Source organism: Ursus maritimus, unplaced genomic scaffold (assembly GCF_017311325.1).
Source record: "Ursus maritimus isolate PB19 unplaced genomic scaffold, ASM1731132v1 scaffold_24, whole genome shotgun sequence".
NCBI lineage: Eukaryota > Metazoa > Chordata > Mammalia > Carnivora > Ursidae > Ursus > Ursus maritimus.
Genome location: NW_024424897.1, coordinates 11,187,740 through 11,203,476, shown reverse-complemented (window position 1 = coordinate 11,203,476; position 15,737 = coordinate 11,187,740). Strand labels below are relative to the sequence as shown.

The window sequence follows — 15,737 nt, the reverse complement described above, 5'->3', positions numbered from 1 at the left end:
TGTCAAGAAACCAAATTCAGGGGCGCCTGGGTGGCTCAGTCGTTAAGCGTCTGCCTTTGGCTCAGGGCTTGATCCTGGGCATTATGGGATTGAGCCCCGCATGAGGTTCCTCTGCTGGGAGGCTGCTTCTTCCTCTCCCACTCCCCCTGCTTGTGTTCCTTCTCTCACTGGCTGTCTCTTTCTCTGTCAAATAAATAAATAAAATCTTAAAAAAAAGAAAATAAAGAAACCAAATTCAAGCCATGACTTTTTCAGTCCAGAACTCATGCTTTTACTATTCTATATCTCAAATACATCCCTTGGCTAAACTCATTAAATATTTTTGTTGCTAGTTGGGATTCACTCCTTGGTTTCTTGTTGTTGTTGTTGTTGTTTGTTTGTTTGTTTTTTAAGATTTTATTTATTTATTTGACAGAGAGAGAGAGAGCACAAGCAAGGGGAGCAGGAGAGGGAGAAGCAGGCTCCTGGCTGAGCAGGGAACCTGATGAGGGGTTCGATCCCAGGACCCTGGGATCATGACCTGAGCTCAAGGCAGATGCTTAACCAACTGAGCCATGCAGGCATCCCTCACTCCTTGGTTTCTTAACTCACATCTATTGTCCTCTCAGACTCTGACCCTTCCCAAATTTCTATCAACTGTCATCTAATATTGAGTGTTTAATTTTTGTTAAGCTCAATGCAAAGCACTTTAAATACATTCCCTTCTTTAATCTCCATGGCCAATGAGAGATAGATGCCATTACCAATGTTTTACAGAAAAGGAGACTGAGTTTTAAGAAATTAAGTAGCTTGTTTGGAGTGGTAGTGCTCAGATGGAGAAGACCCATGGCTTCTTGCCTCCCAGGATTGTGTTCTCAACACTCTGTTAGTCTTCCACTAAGGAAGGTCTGTGCTGAAAGAGTATAACAGGATTTTTTTCCATCAGTGTCATTAGAGTGATGATTCATTCAATGCGAGGGCTGTATCAACCAGCCAATCTCACAAAATATCTGAAATGTATATTAAATCGAACATTAGAAACCTTAAGTTCTTACATATTTGGGTGCACTCATGTCTAGCAACTAGTGACCGAGAGTCATCATTTTTATTTCTTAGTGACTTGGGTATCAGCAGACATCTATGAGATCAGGCTTTCTTTAATTTAAAGAAGTATGAAAAGTTTCATTTACCAGGCTTACTTGAATCTTTTCCATTCATTTATAATGCACTGCTTTAGGAAAGAATCAAGTTTAAATACGATACTTCCTAGGCTTAAGGAGTCCAACCAGCTAGCTTGCTGTGTTTACCTATGTTGCGTGATAGATTGTGGCCATGTAACTTACCAGAATGCTGACTCTCGAAGGCCCATCATCATCATCAATGACTTAATGTATTGTCTTTCTTGTGTAACATTGACTGATACATAGTAAATGAAAGCAGAAAAAGAAATAATGCAGAAGAATATGAAAAAGTCAGTCGCAACTCCAGCTTGGGCAACAAAAGGTAATATCTTCATATTTATACCAGTAATTGACATCAGCTCTTCCATCACTGAGTGATTTGTTGTGATCTAAGGGAAGGTATCAGTGAACACGCTGTTATCATCATGCCAATTATAACCTTGTGTATTTTCTCTCAGCTATAAGAAATTATGTGCTTTCCACATTTAAATATATATGTTCATCATGATCTGGCCCCTTGCAGTTCCTGAAACACTCCAAGTTCTGTCCTGACTCCTTAGAACATTCCTATTTACCATCTTCACTGGACATAATTTTACTCATGCTTGAAGGCACGACTGAAATGTTGCTTCAGTTAGTCATCTTCTCTGATATTTCTCATCAGAGTATCTTCTGCTTCATTGTTTGCTTTGCACGGCATGTATAATTCCATGATAAGACCCGAATTCTTATTGTGACTTCATATCCATGTTTCTGTCCCCTCACTATCCAGGATCCCTGGAGAAAAGTACCTGTGTTCTACTTATTTCTTGATCCTCAGTGCTTAGTGTAATGATTTACATTATCAGTTGCTCAGTGTATTGTGCCAAATAAATTAAGTGACTCAATTAATTAAATGCTAAGGTAGGGCAATCCATTATATCAAAATGCATTAAAATGTAATTTACAATGCAATTAGTTTTTTTAACTAATACTCACTTCTATGATAGCAGCATTAATGGCAGCTTGAAAAGCCACAAAGCCTTTCTCCCAGAACATTGAACCTTCACATGTGATTTTTTCATCCATCACTTGACAATGAGCTTTCATAAAAGAAGAGCACAACCATTTTTGATGGGATGAGACGATTTTGGTTATAGGTAAAATCAAAACTTCTAATGTTTCCAAATGCACTACAAGTCCCCAATAATACAGTGTATGGTAAAACTTCTCTGGTAAGGTTTGAAGAGCACACCCAAGAAGAATACACCAGAATTGCTTGATGATTGTTGTTAAGACCGTTATCAAGAATTTTCATTCAATCTTACCTTTCTCTGACTTAGCCAAGAATGCTTATTTGAGCTTTGTTCTTCTGTTGCTTTTGCCAAGAAAGCACTACATATTTTTAAACGTTTGGGAATCAATGAGCAAGAATCTTTCCTTCAGGTTATATTTAGGAATAGCACAGGAATAATAGCAAATGTAATTTCTTAATAAAACAACATGCTTAAGAACACAGGCTTTATTTAAATAAGAATGAATCTCATTTATGTTCAGAAATTAAGTACACCCAGCATATGTTTGTGTTGACTTCAGCGATCACATGTGCCCTCTAGTGGCTAATGGTATAATAGCAGAAAAACCACCTTTTAGTTGGAAAGTTACCTGAATGGTCTCTGTGTTCCTTCATCTTGGGGATTCTCCCTCCCCAGAAAAACTTCAAATGATATGAGAAGGTATCATTAAAGATGACTTTCACTGCATCTATAGAGTAGTTTAAATCCAAATCGTCCATGCTTTTCTCATCTGGCCACCCCATGATTGTTCTTCCTGGCATGTGAAAGAAAGAAGTAGCTAATAAGTAAGATTTCTATGTGATCCAACGACAGCAGGCCATATTCAATTATATTAAAATAATTTATGTTAAAGCTCTTTATTGACTAAAGGCAGGGCTGGTCCTAAATAAGAGACTCATACGAGGGGGGAGTGTCTGAAATAGTAGATAAAAATCGGAGTTATGTGGCAATCACTTTTATTACAAATAGATCATGCCCTTCCAAATAAACTTTTAAACTGATGATTTAAAGCATTGAATTTGGAATAATAGCAATACCACTACTATACCAGCAATACCCCTAGCAATACACAGACCTATCCAAAGTGGAAATATATCCTATAATTATAATACATATTTTCATGTGACCATGGTGTCAATGTGGCCAAACCTCCGAAGACAACATAAATTTGTTAAATTTGGAGAACAGTTTTTCAAGATATCCACAAGATATCATGTGAATTAATGACTGTTACTGACCAAACCCAGGCCACTTAAACCACTAATTCCCTGCAGCCTGGATTCTGATGGACGCATGCTTCTAGTGCAATTGTCACGCTCCTAACCCTCTGCATCTCCTGCAATCTGGCAGCTGCCTCCAGAGGCTTCATCAGACTCTGGTCAAATCCCTTTGGCAAGACTATAGGTGGTGGTGTTTTCTTTCATCAGAGTGTCAGGATTTCCGATGATCTGATGTTTGGTGATACTATTAGCAGCCATGGACGCTCAGAGCCTAGATCCATTAATTCAATGGGAGTTTCAAAATGGTGACATTATATTGCCATCATTTGTTTTTTCTTTCCTGGTAGAAACCATTTATAAAACAGTACTCTCCGTCCTCTGTTTGATTATCCACTAGTACAGTTCATATAGGATAAATACTGGGTATCTTCCCTTTATATACGAATTTTCATAAGAAGAACTGATTTTTTTTTTAAGATTTTATTTATTTATTTGACAGAGAGACAGCCAGCGAGAGAGGGAACACAAGCAGGGGGAGTGGGAGAGGAAGAAGCAGGCTCCCAGTGGAGGAGCCTGATGTGGGGCTGGATTCCAGAACACCGAGATCACGCCCTGAGCCAAAGGCAGATGCTTAACGACTGCGCTATCCAGGCGCCCCAAGAAGAACTGATTTTGTACCATTCTCCAAAAGCATTTTTTTTCTTTTAATACATTATGAAATTTTTCTTTACCCTGTAAATTTCCTGTCCCAGACCCTGCATCTCCTTTCCTCCAGGACTGAGACTCCTGGGTTTTCAAGACACAGGGGTGAGAGTAAGAGACTATTCCATAATTACTCGTTTGGTATATCCCACTTCCCATATGTCACAGCTTTGGAGTAACAGTCTAACACTACCCTACCAGTACAGTAGCTGAAAATGGTTTTGGTTGTTTGCAGATTGGCTTACTCTGCTTTCCAGTGGGTACTGTCTTCCTCTCCAGAGGTTCTTCTCAGGTCCATCAGATCCCCCACTGCTCCCCTTCACTCTCCTAACACCCCAGGGAGAGATGCCATGCAGGCTTGGCAGCTGTTGGTGCTTCTTCCCCACCCACTTATATTGTGGGATTTGGGGAAACACCTTACCGTCCAGTTTTGTTGGTAACTACTGCCCATGATTTCTTGGTGCTGCCATCTAATTTCTCTCTCAATTTTTTATGTATTTGAAGAGATTTAAAAACCATGCTGTCAACACTGTGCAATATTTCCAGAATCTTCTCACTAACATATATTTGAATAATACCGGACTGTCTCACTTTGATATGGACTATAATGAGGATAATAGGAAATCCCCAAATCAGTTTGTGTGTTTTGCAAATCAGGAAAACACCAAGAACTGCTGGAGAACATACCTTTCATGAATGGGGCTGAAGCCGCTTTGTTCATGATCTCCTGGGTTGTTTTGGATTCAGGTGCAAATGCAATCACATAATTAGAATCATTAAAATTATCTACACGTCCCAGATTCATTGCAGGCAATTGAGGAAAGTCATTAACTTGATGTAAATTGGAGGAAAGTCGGTATGCAAACAATACTAGAAGAAATGTGAAAAACCATTCCTACACAGCAATGAGAGAAAAATGAAGCAAATCAGCAGTTGCTCATCCACAGATAAATCATCCATGAACAACTTCAAACATATAGTTTTGTTATGTAGCTTGGACCATTTTTTCCTGTCTCCCGGTCTCCAAGTGTTTCCGCTTTCATTTGCCCCTTGATTAGCATATTTTGAAATATGGGCATCACCCATCAAGAGAGAGTTGTGGCACTGATTCCAGTTATACCTGAGAGTCTAAGTTTATCATACTTTAATGTGAGTGTTAGAGGCTTGGTTGCTTCAGGAATGACCCAGGGGTTTACAGTCACGCTGACACCGGAGTGTCAATGATAGAGCAATGTTAGGTGTCATGAAATTGGTTTCCAGCTCTCATCAACAGGAGTGAGGTCCTATTTTTATCTGCTGCTCCTAAAATACTGCTCATAAAAAGAATTTTTAAAAAAATCTTTGTCATTGTGACAACATTCCGAAATTGGAAATGCAACAGAATGCATTTGAAGTCTGGTGTTAAGAAGAGACCCTATTTCATCAAACAATGAATCATGGAACACTACAACAAAAACTAATGATGTACTGTATGGTGACTAACCTATAGTAATAAAAAAAAGAAGAAGAAGAAGAGACCCTATTACATACTTTCGATTCTAAATACAGGGGCTTTAAAATATCTTATTTACCATTGGACCTTATTTTAGTATGTATGTTGCTCTATATCGAGATAGATCAATTGACAGATGTGATGCTTATATTAAAAACAAGTAGGGGCGCCTGGGTGGCTCAGTCGTTAAGCGTCTGCCTTCGGCTCAGGGCGTGATCCCAGGGTCCTGGGATCGAGCCCCACATCAGGCTCCTCCGCTATGAGCCTGCTGCTTCTCTCCCACTCCCCCTGCTTGTGTTCCCTCTCTCGCTGGCTGTGTCTCTCTCTGTCAAATAAATAATAAAATCTTTAAAAAAACCAAAACATTTAAAAGGTTGGAAGTAACACATCTATATATGGTAGAAGCCAGCTTTTCTATTTATACTTATATAATCTTTACTCCATGCAGGGATTTTTGTACACTTTATTTACTGTCAATCCAAGCATTCAATATGTATTTGTTGAAAGAATACACACACAATGTTCATAAGATCAAATGCTAATACATTAACCCTTGAACGATGGGTATTTTATAAGTGATTTTTTTAAGTTAAAAGTAACTTTTTTAATGTTTTTTTCTCAATTTACTTAATTTTCTACACAAAGTATATCTGATCATTCTGATCGGAAGAAAGTTCAGTACTGGCTTAATAGAAGCAAAAGTTCAAAATGCCATTTTCTTTTTCTGTTTGTTTATATACCCGTTACTTCTCTCAAATTGACATCGTCTATAGCCTTAGTACAGTTGTGTAGAAATGCTACAATTTGTCTTTTGGAGATTTTTTTTTTTTAATTCTAGATTAAATATGGATGAAATTTGCTTCTTTCTTTGACTTTGACCCTTAACTTTTGTACCTATTCCTTCATGAGTTTCTAATGACTTCAGATGTTAAGAATTATTATCTCTGCAATACAAAGACATGGTTTTATTTTTCAGGGAGCTTCTGAATATCAATTATGTAAAGAATGCCTCTAGTCAGACATAAAATAATAATATATTTATTATATTATATATATAATATATAAAATATATTATATATATAATATATAAAATATATTATATAATGTATTATATTATTTTATTATATGTATTGTATTTATATATTATATATAGTATGTATTATATATAATGTGTTATATAATATATTATATAAAATATATTATATAATGTATTATATATAATACGTTATATATTTGTTATATATTATATAACATATAATATATAAAATATATTATATAATATAATATATTTATTATATTCTATTATTATTATTAGGACTCTCATTTGAAATAATAGCAAAGTCTAGAATTGGAAAAATTTTCCAGGCTGTTGGTTAAAAATAGAACATATATATGAAACATTAAATAATGAAGACAAGCTGTTTGCAGTGTCCCAAAAAACACATTTCTCCTCTTTTAAAATGAGAAGGTGTAGACTCTGAACCATACCAAGAAGGTCTCTCTCTTCATCCTCCATTTCTTCAGAAAGTTCTTGCAGAGGAGAGCCCACGTTTGCTGACCCACATTTATGTGCCTCTTGCTCATTCTGACCTGTTTGTTTTAAAATAAAGAAGTAAAGGAAGTAAACGTGAAGGTCTGAAATAGGAAACATTGTGCAATCAAACCAAAAAGAAACATCGTAACAGCTATTTCCAATTGCGTGTTTAGGAAAGGGAGCCAGAAGTCTAAAAACATACAGAGGGAAGTTCAAGTTAACTAACAAATCAATTAGTTTAATCCTCATAATAAACCTTTGGGATAGATCCTATTATTCTCCCCATTTAAAAGATGAGGGATAGGAGGCTTTGGGATAGATCCTAATATTCTCCCCATTTAAAAGATGAGGGATAGGAGGCACACAGAGGCTAGGTGACTTGCCAAATACAGCTAATAGTGGCAGAACCAGAGTTTAACCTGGATGACCAAGTTCTGGAGACCTCACTTTAACCACTGTGTTAATGCTGTTATCGAAATTTGTCTAAGGATTGTGTGGATCAATTCTGCACTTAGAGCACGATTAGAAATGTTACCAACATCCAGACAGGGGGTGAGGAGCTCGAGGAGGGATTCACTCAGACTACTTAGCCACGGGCTTTGGTCTGTGCAGTCATTATCAGGAGCCCCCAAACGCTGGAACATAAGGAAAGATTACTCTCAAGAGGCAGAGAAAATATATGATTTTTCAGAAGAAAACTTTATTATAATAAACAGAAGAAAAGTTTTTAAATCTTCCATTTAACGACTATAATAGAATTCAAGAATGGAAGAAGAAATGAAAAGCAAATTACATATTTAAAAACGCCCTTGAAGTCAGTAAAGAACATAAAATCTATGAAACAGAGAAAATTTTCATAGTCTTGCCAGATTTTCAAAGAAAATTAAAGCTCATTTAAAAATGATGAGAGAGAGAAAAGTACATAAAGTAGAAAGAAAAACATAGGATCAAAAGTAAAGTATTTGGTAAAGAGAGACCCAGAAAAAAGAAAAAAATAGTTGGGAGAAAAATATATTGGAGAAAATACATTGTAAAAAGGCCAATGGAAATTAATCTTTCGAGGAAATGGGAAGACATGTATATTTTCCAGAAAGGCTCCCCAAGTACCAAATACAATGACAAAAAATAATGATAGTTTTCAAATTAAAGGATAGAGGGGAAAATTAGAATCAAGTTGTCAGGGTAGAGGTGGGGTCGTTCTGGAAGGAATGAGTAAACAGTTTATAATGGAACAAAAATCAGCCTGATATCTTCAAAGTGGAAGTGAAAAAGTGATTTGCCCATTTTCCTTTGAAAAAGCTACCCAAAGGGACAAACACAAAGAACACTGAAGAAGTTTCTATTTGCAATAAAATTAGAATAGGATTTAACCCCAAACCACAGATACTTCCCTACGAAATGTCAGCCAAATTATTAAATTTTGCCTCCAACTAAGGAATACACACAAAAAAGTTTTTCGACTCTCCTGAGTACAATGTGCATATTAATTAAAGATTGAGAAAATTAATTTAATCTAAAATTATGAAGAAATCCCTGAAACCCACACAATATTCTCTCGCTTGAAACGACCGGTAGGGCTAAAGGCCATGGCAGAAGCTTGGCGTCTGGTTCCACCTCATGGAATGTCAGGGAAGTGATGAGAATCTGCAGGAATATGATATCATTTTGTTCAAGTCCCCAGCTGAGATATAGAACAATGTGGAACATCCTTACACCAATGGTAAGAAACAACACAACACAAACACAATTAAAACCATATTTCCCATAGCATGAACAAAAAAACCACAGATGCAAGACCTTAATGAACTGAATTCTCAAGAAAGACAAGCCCATGAAGGGTGCAAAGAGAACCACCCTTGCAGCTTCCATAGCTGGGGTAAGCACCTCATTTGGGTGTGGGCAGAGAAATAAGGTGCATCCACTGGAAAGAATATTTGCAAAGATGAGGAGGGAAAAAAAGTCAACCCTTAGGTGATGTATGGGTGGGATGCAAAAAGTAGAATTGAAAAGAGTTGAAAATGCCAAGAATAAAAACAGCCTAACCAATTTTGTCTTCACCCTATAGCCATGTTGGATTTTCACTCAAAAGAAGTGAAAGTGGTGAAAAAGGTCCTGAAAAATAGAGAGAACCTCTTGAAGTTCTGTGCTTTCTCATGCTGTCCAATTCTGAGACCCTGCCAGAGTTGGACCCAGTGGTGTGAAGGTGCTATTTGTTGGAAAAGTCTGAGCAGAAAAATATAGTTATTGTGGTAGGGTCTGTTGGGTAAAGAGTTATGTGTCATGTCATTACAGACAAATTTGATTCTTGCAAAGTTGCAGGCCCCATTTTATTGCCAGTAGAAAAGAGCACCTAAAATAAATTTCAGATCGATGATGGCTGTTACTCCCGCATGCATATGAGTGGATAGGTGGGAGGTAGAAATAGGGAGAGAGGGTGAGCAAACAACAAACACGCGAATCAGATAAATTTGTATTTGGAGTTTCTTGAACTGGAACTCATTCTAACAGTATATTATTGGAGACGATTTAGGCCTGATGATTTGCAGGCACCCATGTTGCTCTGCAGTTGTCAGTGGAACGGTCATCCATTGCCTCCGATTTATGGGCTCAACCTTGGCCTTGGGGGTATTCCATGTAAGGGCTTAGGCTCACAGGGAGAGAGCATTAGCCTTTAGGCTTGCACACAGGTCTACCAGTCAGCCAGACTGTCAGTTTCCAATAAGTAGGCCCAGTCATTAGCAACTCCTTATAGAGTTTTTTGCAGAGGACATTATGTATAGAGAACGTATATAACAACAACCATTCAGGACATAGCAGTCTAACAGCCATTAAATGGTCTCTTTCAACTCTAGTGAAGGCAGCAGATTCCAGATATAACGCTCAATCTGGTAGTGGTAGCATGATGTAATTATTTATATGGTCATCTTAGTGCAGTCCAAGAATTACTAGTGTATCTCCCAGAATGAGCTCCATAATTGAATTGCAAGAAGTCTATCTCATTATTTTCCCATCAGGAAGAAAAACAAAATTACCCTGAGATTTGTAAAACATAAATGCCCATGATTTATCGTAGTCAATAAAGAAAACATAAGGTGTAATCTTAGTTAACAGAACCCAACATTGTAGGAGGGGAATTGGTCCAGGAAATATTCCAAGAATAATGGCTTGAGTTTTGGCACAAAGCTTAGAGCACAAGTCAGTTGGTCAACATGACCTGGGTTTTGGGGGTCGTTGTGTCTCCCTTTGATGCCATATTGAAGAGGGATGGAAACCATAGAATTGCTATTGTCTCTTCCATCATATTACTAATAAGGTGTTTCTCGCTACTAGATTCATGGGCTAATGCTGATCTTATCCATGGGGCAAGAGCAAAGCCATGAATACGCTGGTCCCTACTGGAATCCAGGAGGCAGCTCAAATGGGAAGATCACTTACTCAAGGCAGAGCTAAAACCTAATCATTGTATATTACAGGGAATATTGTACACCTGCCATTTCAGCCTGAAAGGCAAGGAATAATTGAAGAGGAATAAGGCAGGCAGAAGAATGGTCCCGTTCTAATCATGGAACTTGTGAATATATTACATTTCATGACAAAGGAGAATTAAGGGAACAGATGGGAGTAAGGTTTCTAATCAACGGACTCTAAGTCAGGGAGATAATCCTGGGTTATCTAGGGGGACCCAATGTAATCACAAGGGTCCGAAAAAGTGGAAAAGAGAAGTAAAAAGGGCAATCAGCATGAGGTGCTGTTAAAAGGACTCAACCCATTGCTGACTTTGAAGATGGAGGAAGGCCGGCATGAACTGAGGAATGCGGGCAGCCTCTGGACGCCGGAGAAGACAAGAAAACAGAATTCTCCCTCGCATCCTCCAGGAAAGAATGCAGCCCTACCAGCACCTTGAATTTCATCCAGTGAGACTCACATCACACTTCTCACCTCCCAAACTGTAAGATGATAAATCTGTTTTGTTTTCAGCCATGAAGTTCATGGTCATCTGTTACAGCCGCAACAGAAAATTAACACAAGTTGCACAAAAGGAACCTGAGAGCGTGAAGACTGAGATTAAGACAAGGACGAGGGCTTTAGGACGTAAAGAGTTGCCTTTATAGGTGCCCACTTGTGGAACAGAAATTGTCCAGAAATGAACAAAGGGATTCAGAAGCAATGAGGATGAGCTCCTGACGATAGTGTCACCGTTGCAGGCTGTGACGGCCTGGAGACCCCAACTCAAACGAAACCGCGACATTACCAATTAAGAAATCAGTGCCCTGGTAAACTGTGGTATCTGAGAGGGTTAAATATGTTGCCTACGTGCCTACTCTCCTTTCTTTCTGTGGAGGAATGCGTGTGGTAGAAAGTATTATTGATGACTACAGAAAAGTAACATGATCTGTCACGATTGTGGTTATTTATTTCTGTCTGTTAAGACTGATTTTTTTCTCCCCACTACACATCCTGATGTTAAATATCAGGGAGAAAAATTACTATTCACCAAACGAGCACAAAACATCTAACTAGCTTAAATTGCTCTGATTAGGAGGTCGTGTGATCTAGAAATAATAACGTGGCTATAAAAAGCCAGTCACTCCACCACATAGAATTCCTCGTATTCAGAAAATAAACACATTGCACAACAAATTAGATCAAGGTTCCCACAGCTGTAGTATGATAAACAAAGTCAATAAAAATACTGCCCTAAGTTTTCTTCATGAAAATATTCTCAAGCCAGTTAAAACAATTGAAAACTCAGAAAATCCTGTGTCCCTCTCCCACCCCCCACCCCCAGTGCTTGCAAATCTTCTGACTGTAATTGTGAAAATAAACAAAAAAGAATAAGTAATTCTAAATCACTTGGGAAACAGCCCAACATACTTGCAAAGAGGCAACATAAAGTTATATTCCTTTCAGTGCACTCAATACCCTTTTAGATAATATATGCTATTTGTCCAAATATGCTTTAGTCATGGGGTGAAAATGAAAAAAAAAACAAACAAACCCCACTTAGGTTTTTTAGCCATACAATATAAAATACTCGATGACTTGGAAAATCAAAACAACTAATAATTTACCACATTTACCAGTTCCCATCCAAATGTTTGGCATTCCCTATTTGAAATCATAAGTTAGTTTCATACACAAAACAATCACAATTTTAGAGATTAACTTACTCTCAGGAAAGCTGGAGCAAGAATCTAGAAACAGTTCATCCACAGGTCTCTGCATGTCCTGGAGAAGAATTCACATTCCTTTTGGGTCACTACTACATCATGCTTTTAATTTCATGTTTATTGTGAATAGTTCCGTTTTAGAATGATTTCCAAAAAGGATTATGGTCTTAATTCAGCCAGGCTGCCAAAAACTCTGGGGCTCACATCACATGGTGACTTCTTTGCTGTTTTCCATTTCTTTGTCTCCTGGCCAGCAACTCAGCAGGGAGTTTGTAGTTGCAGATGGCTGGCTGGACATATCAAAACATTAGGAGCCATCAAACCAAAGAGAATCTAGTCTTTCTCAATTAGCTTTTTCATACAAGGCCCTAATGGGAGAGTGGGCCCCCGGGACAGTCTTTTTAAAGAAAGGTAAGTAAAGAGACAGTTCAGAGAAAAGCAGGGCAGAGAGAGGTAGAAAAAGAAAAGATTAAAAAAAAATGATAGCTATCAATATAAAATCAGGTCAGAAAGTAACTCAAAACACTCCACTTTAGTTCTTAAAACCTAGGTATAGAAATATGGCAATGAAGCCATGCAGTTTTTTCAGGGTAAAAACCATGAACTCTGAATTTTTATCTGCATTTCAGTTCTATTGCATGCAAGGCAACCACAGCATCTCTCCTGGAGTGCAAAGCAGGCGTCTTTTCAGCAACATCACGTAAAAGCACTTGCATTCCCAAGATATATACCGGCTTGTTCTTTCCATAACAAATCCCAGCAAACAAACCACTTTCTCTATAACCAATTGCTGGCTTTGAGTAGGTCCAGTTTTCCATATTTTTCAAGACACATTTTTAACAGGTGAGAGTTGCCATTCTATCTTCTTTGAGCTTTTCATTTAAGTTGAAGACAAGGCAATTCCAAAACTGCTTATAATGCATAGAGTTTGTTTTTGGCTGAAAAAGAAAAGTGAAAAAGGGCCACTCTCTTTCTGCTCGCCCTAAGTCTGCTCCGTGCCTCTGCGCTGTGATTGCTTTCTGAATACACAACTGAAGGAGGAACAATGTGCTGTGTGTGCAATTCTTAAATCGAATGGACTCATCTGTGTCCCACTGTCTACGGTAATTACATGAAATCTTCTTCACCTACTTCCCATCCCTCCACGTTTATTCAATCACGTGTGCTCTTTTGCCAACTGTGAGTTCAGAAATTGCTCAGCAAGCAAAACAGAGGCAGATCGAACTCATTAATGCTTGAACCTGTCAAACTTAAAAAACAAAACAAAAACCAAAACTTCTGAGTGTTTCTGCATGTCTGTCGTCTTCTGTAGAAGATACAAAATTATCACATTTAATAACATCGCCCGCATTTTGTAAACAGAGAATATAATTGAGGAAATGCTTTTCAGTAACTTTTTTCCTAGAAGAATTTTGTATCAAGGATGAAGCTTATGCCTCTGGAGCTCATGGGCTCCTGGACTCTATTCTCTCTCTTTTTTTTTTTTTTTCATTGAAGCAGAGTTGACACACAATGTTGCATTAGTTTGAGGTGTACAACATAGTGATTCGACAAGTCTATGTGTTATGCTGTGCTCACCATAAACATAGCTACAATCTGTCCATACAACCCTATTATAATACCACCGACTGTATTCCCTATGCTGTGCCTTTCATCCGCATGACTTATTCATGCCATAACTAGAAGCCTGTCCCTCCCACTCCCCTTTAGACACCATTCTTTTCCTTCAAAATGTTGGCTTCTTCCTTATGTGCCACGCTGCAATCTCTGTACCACTATAACCGAGCAAGGGCGCTCTCACTAATCTTCTTTTCAACATGTCCTCAATGAAGCCATATGTCTTCACTCATCTAAATAAGCTTTAGAATCCACTTGCCGATTAAAAAAAAATCATCCTCTTGGGATTTTAAAAACGGAATAGCACTGATTTTATGCAGAAGATCATTACTAAGCAACCACATATGGCACTTACGACGTGCAGGGCACACTTAAATATTAACACATTTAATCCACATGATAATCTTATCAGGTAGGTGCTATTATAATCACCCCCATTTTACAGATGAGAAAAATGAAGCCCAGAGAGTTTAAATGACTTGCCCAGGGGCGTGGCACAGCGGTTAAGCGTCTGCCTTCGGCTCAGGGCGTGATCCTGGTGTTACGGGATCAAGCCCCACATCAGGCTCCTCCGCTATGAGCCTGCTTCTTCCTCTCCCACTCCCCCTGCTTGTGTTCCCTCTCTCGCTGGCTGTCTCTATCCTGTCGAATAAATAAATAAAATCTTTAAATGACTTGCCCAAATTCACACAGCTGGTGAGTAGCAGATCCTGGGTAAAATATTCAGACCCTCTCCAATTTGTAGCTTAAATAACAAATGCTATGATGTCTCATTTGTGTGTGTCTCTGTTCACTCAGTGATTCTCACTTTAGGTACATACATTTTTATAATTTGCCTCACTTTTTGCTTCATATATTTTGCAACAATATTATCCAGGGCCAGAAGCCTTGTAGATTTCATATGGTGTGAAACAGTCCTTTGAATTCTTTCCCGGCTGCTTGTACAGAGTACTTAGCTCCGTGGATCTATGTGCAGCCTCAACACTGTGTGCAAAAGCAGAAAAAAAACCCAGTTTGCAAAGGAAGAAGAGTGGAGCCACCCAGCAGCCTGAGAGAGAGAGAGAGATAGAGACTGAAAACATCTGCATGTTTCCCAGGAACTTTGCTGTTCTTGCTTTTTGTCCTTCCTCAGACCCAGCTGCGTAGCTGCACTTGGGTTTTGGCAAATACTCTCCAAAAATTTCTCTTTGTTTTTTTTTAAGTATAAGAAACGTATTCTACTTGGTCCTGTTTTGTGCTCTCTTTCTCTCTCTTCCTGCATTGAAACATCCTTTGTACGAAATATTCCTGCCCTTGATTTTTTTTTTTAAGATTTTTATTTATTTATTTGACAGAGAGAGAGACAGCCAGCGAGAGACGGAACACAAGCAGGGGGAGTGGGAGAGGAAGAAGCAGGCTCCCAGCGGAGCAGGGAATCCGACGTGGGGCTCGATCCCAGGACTCTGGGATCACTCCCTGAGCCAAAGGCAGACGCTTAATGACTGAGCCACCCAGGCGCCCCCTGCCCTTGATTTTTACTTGCATTTGCACTTCTCAGATATATTTTTACCTACCTCTGTCATCTGCCTACAGGATGTCTCTTGAAGCAGTATAACTTTATTTTTCTTTTCACCTAGTCTGTAAATCTTCTACTTTCTGTGAGAGATCCAAGTCCCTGGAATAACCAAGTCATTTTGTCCAGTCATCTCATTCTGCAGTCTCTAAACTAAGCTTTACTGGGGCTTCCCTATTTCTCCATTTCTACACTGATCATGTTTTTTTCTCTGTTCCTCTTCTTAGGTTCCCC

The 15,737-nt window shown here is 38.5% G+C and overlaps 1 protein-coding gene across 8 annotated transcripts in view; it reads right to left on the bottom strand.

The window, feature by feature from the left end:
* The window catches only part of ABCA9 (ATP binding cassette subfamily A member 9), a 68,075-nt gene that overhangs the window by 47,490 nt on the left and 4,848 nt on the right, over positions 1-15,737 (bottom strand). Inside the window, exons 1-7 of one of the 8 annotated variants that reach the window (XM_008693680.1) lie at positions 12,335-12,420; positions 7,699-7,798; positions 7,118-7,219; positions 4,825-5,032; positions 2,805-2,969; positions 2,139-2,242; positions 1,323-1,549 (exon numbers count right to left, since the gene is read on the bottom strand). In XM_008693680.1, coding sequence (XP_008691902.1) covers positions 1,323-1,549; positions 2,139-2,242; positions 2,805-2,969; positions 4,825-5,032; positions 7,118-7,219; positions 7,699-7,704 — 812 coding nt within the window. In that variant the 5' untranslated portion in view covers positions 7,705-7,798; positions 12,335-12,420. Of the gene's footprint in view, positions 1-1,322; positions 1,550-2,138; positions 2,243-2,804; positions 2,970-4,824; positions 5,033-7,117; positions 7,220-7,698; positions 7,799-12,334; positions 13,270-15,737 lie in introns of those variants that run through there. The other 7 variants (XM_040640325.1, XM_040640324.1, XM_040640330.1 and 4 more) reach the window with 7 other exon arrangements.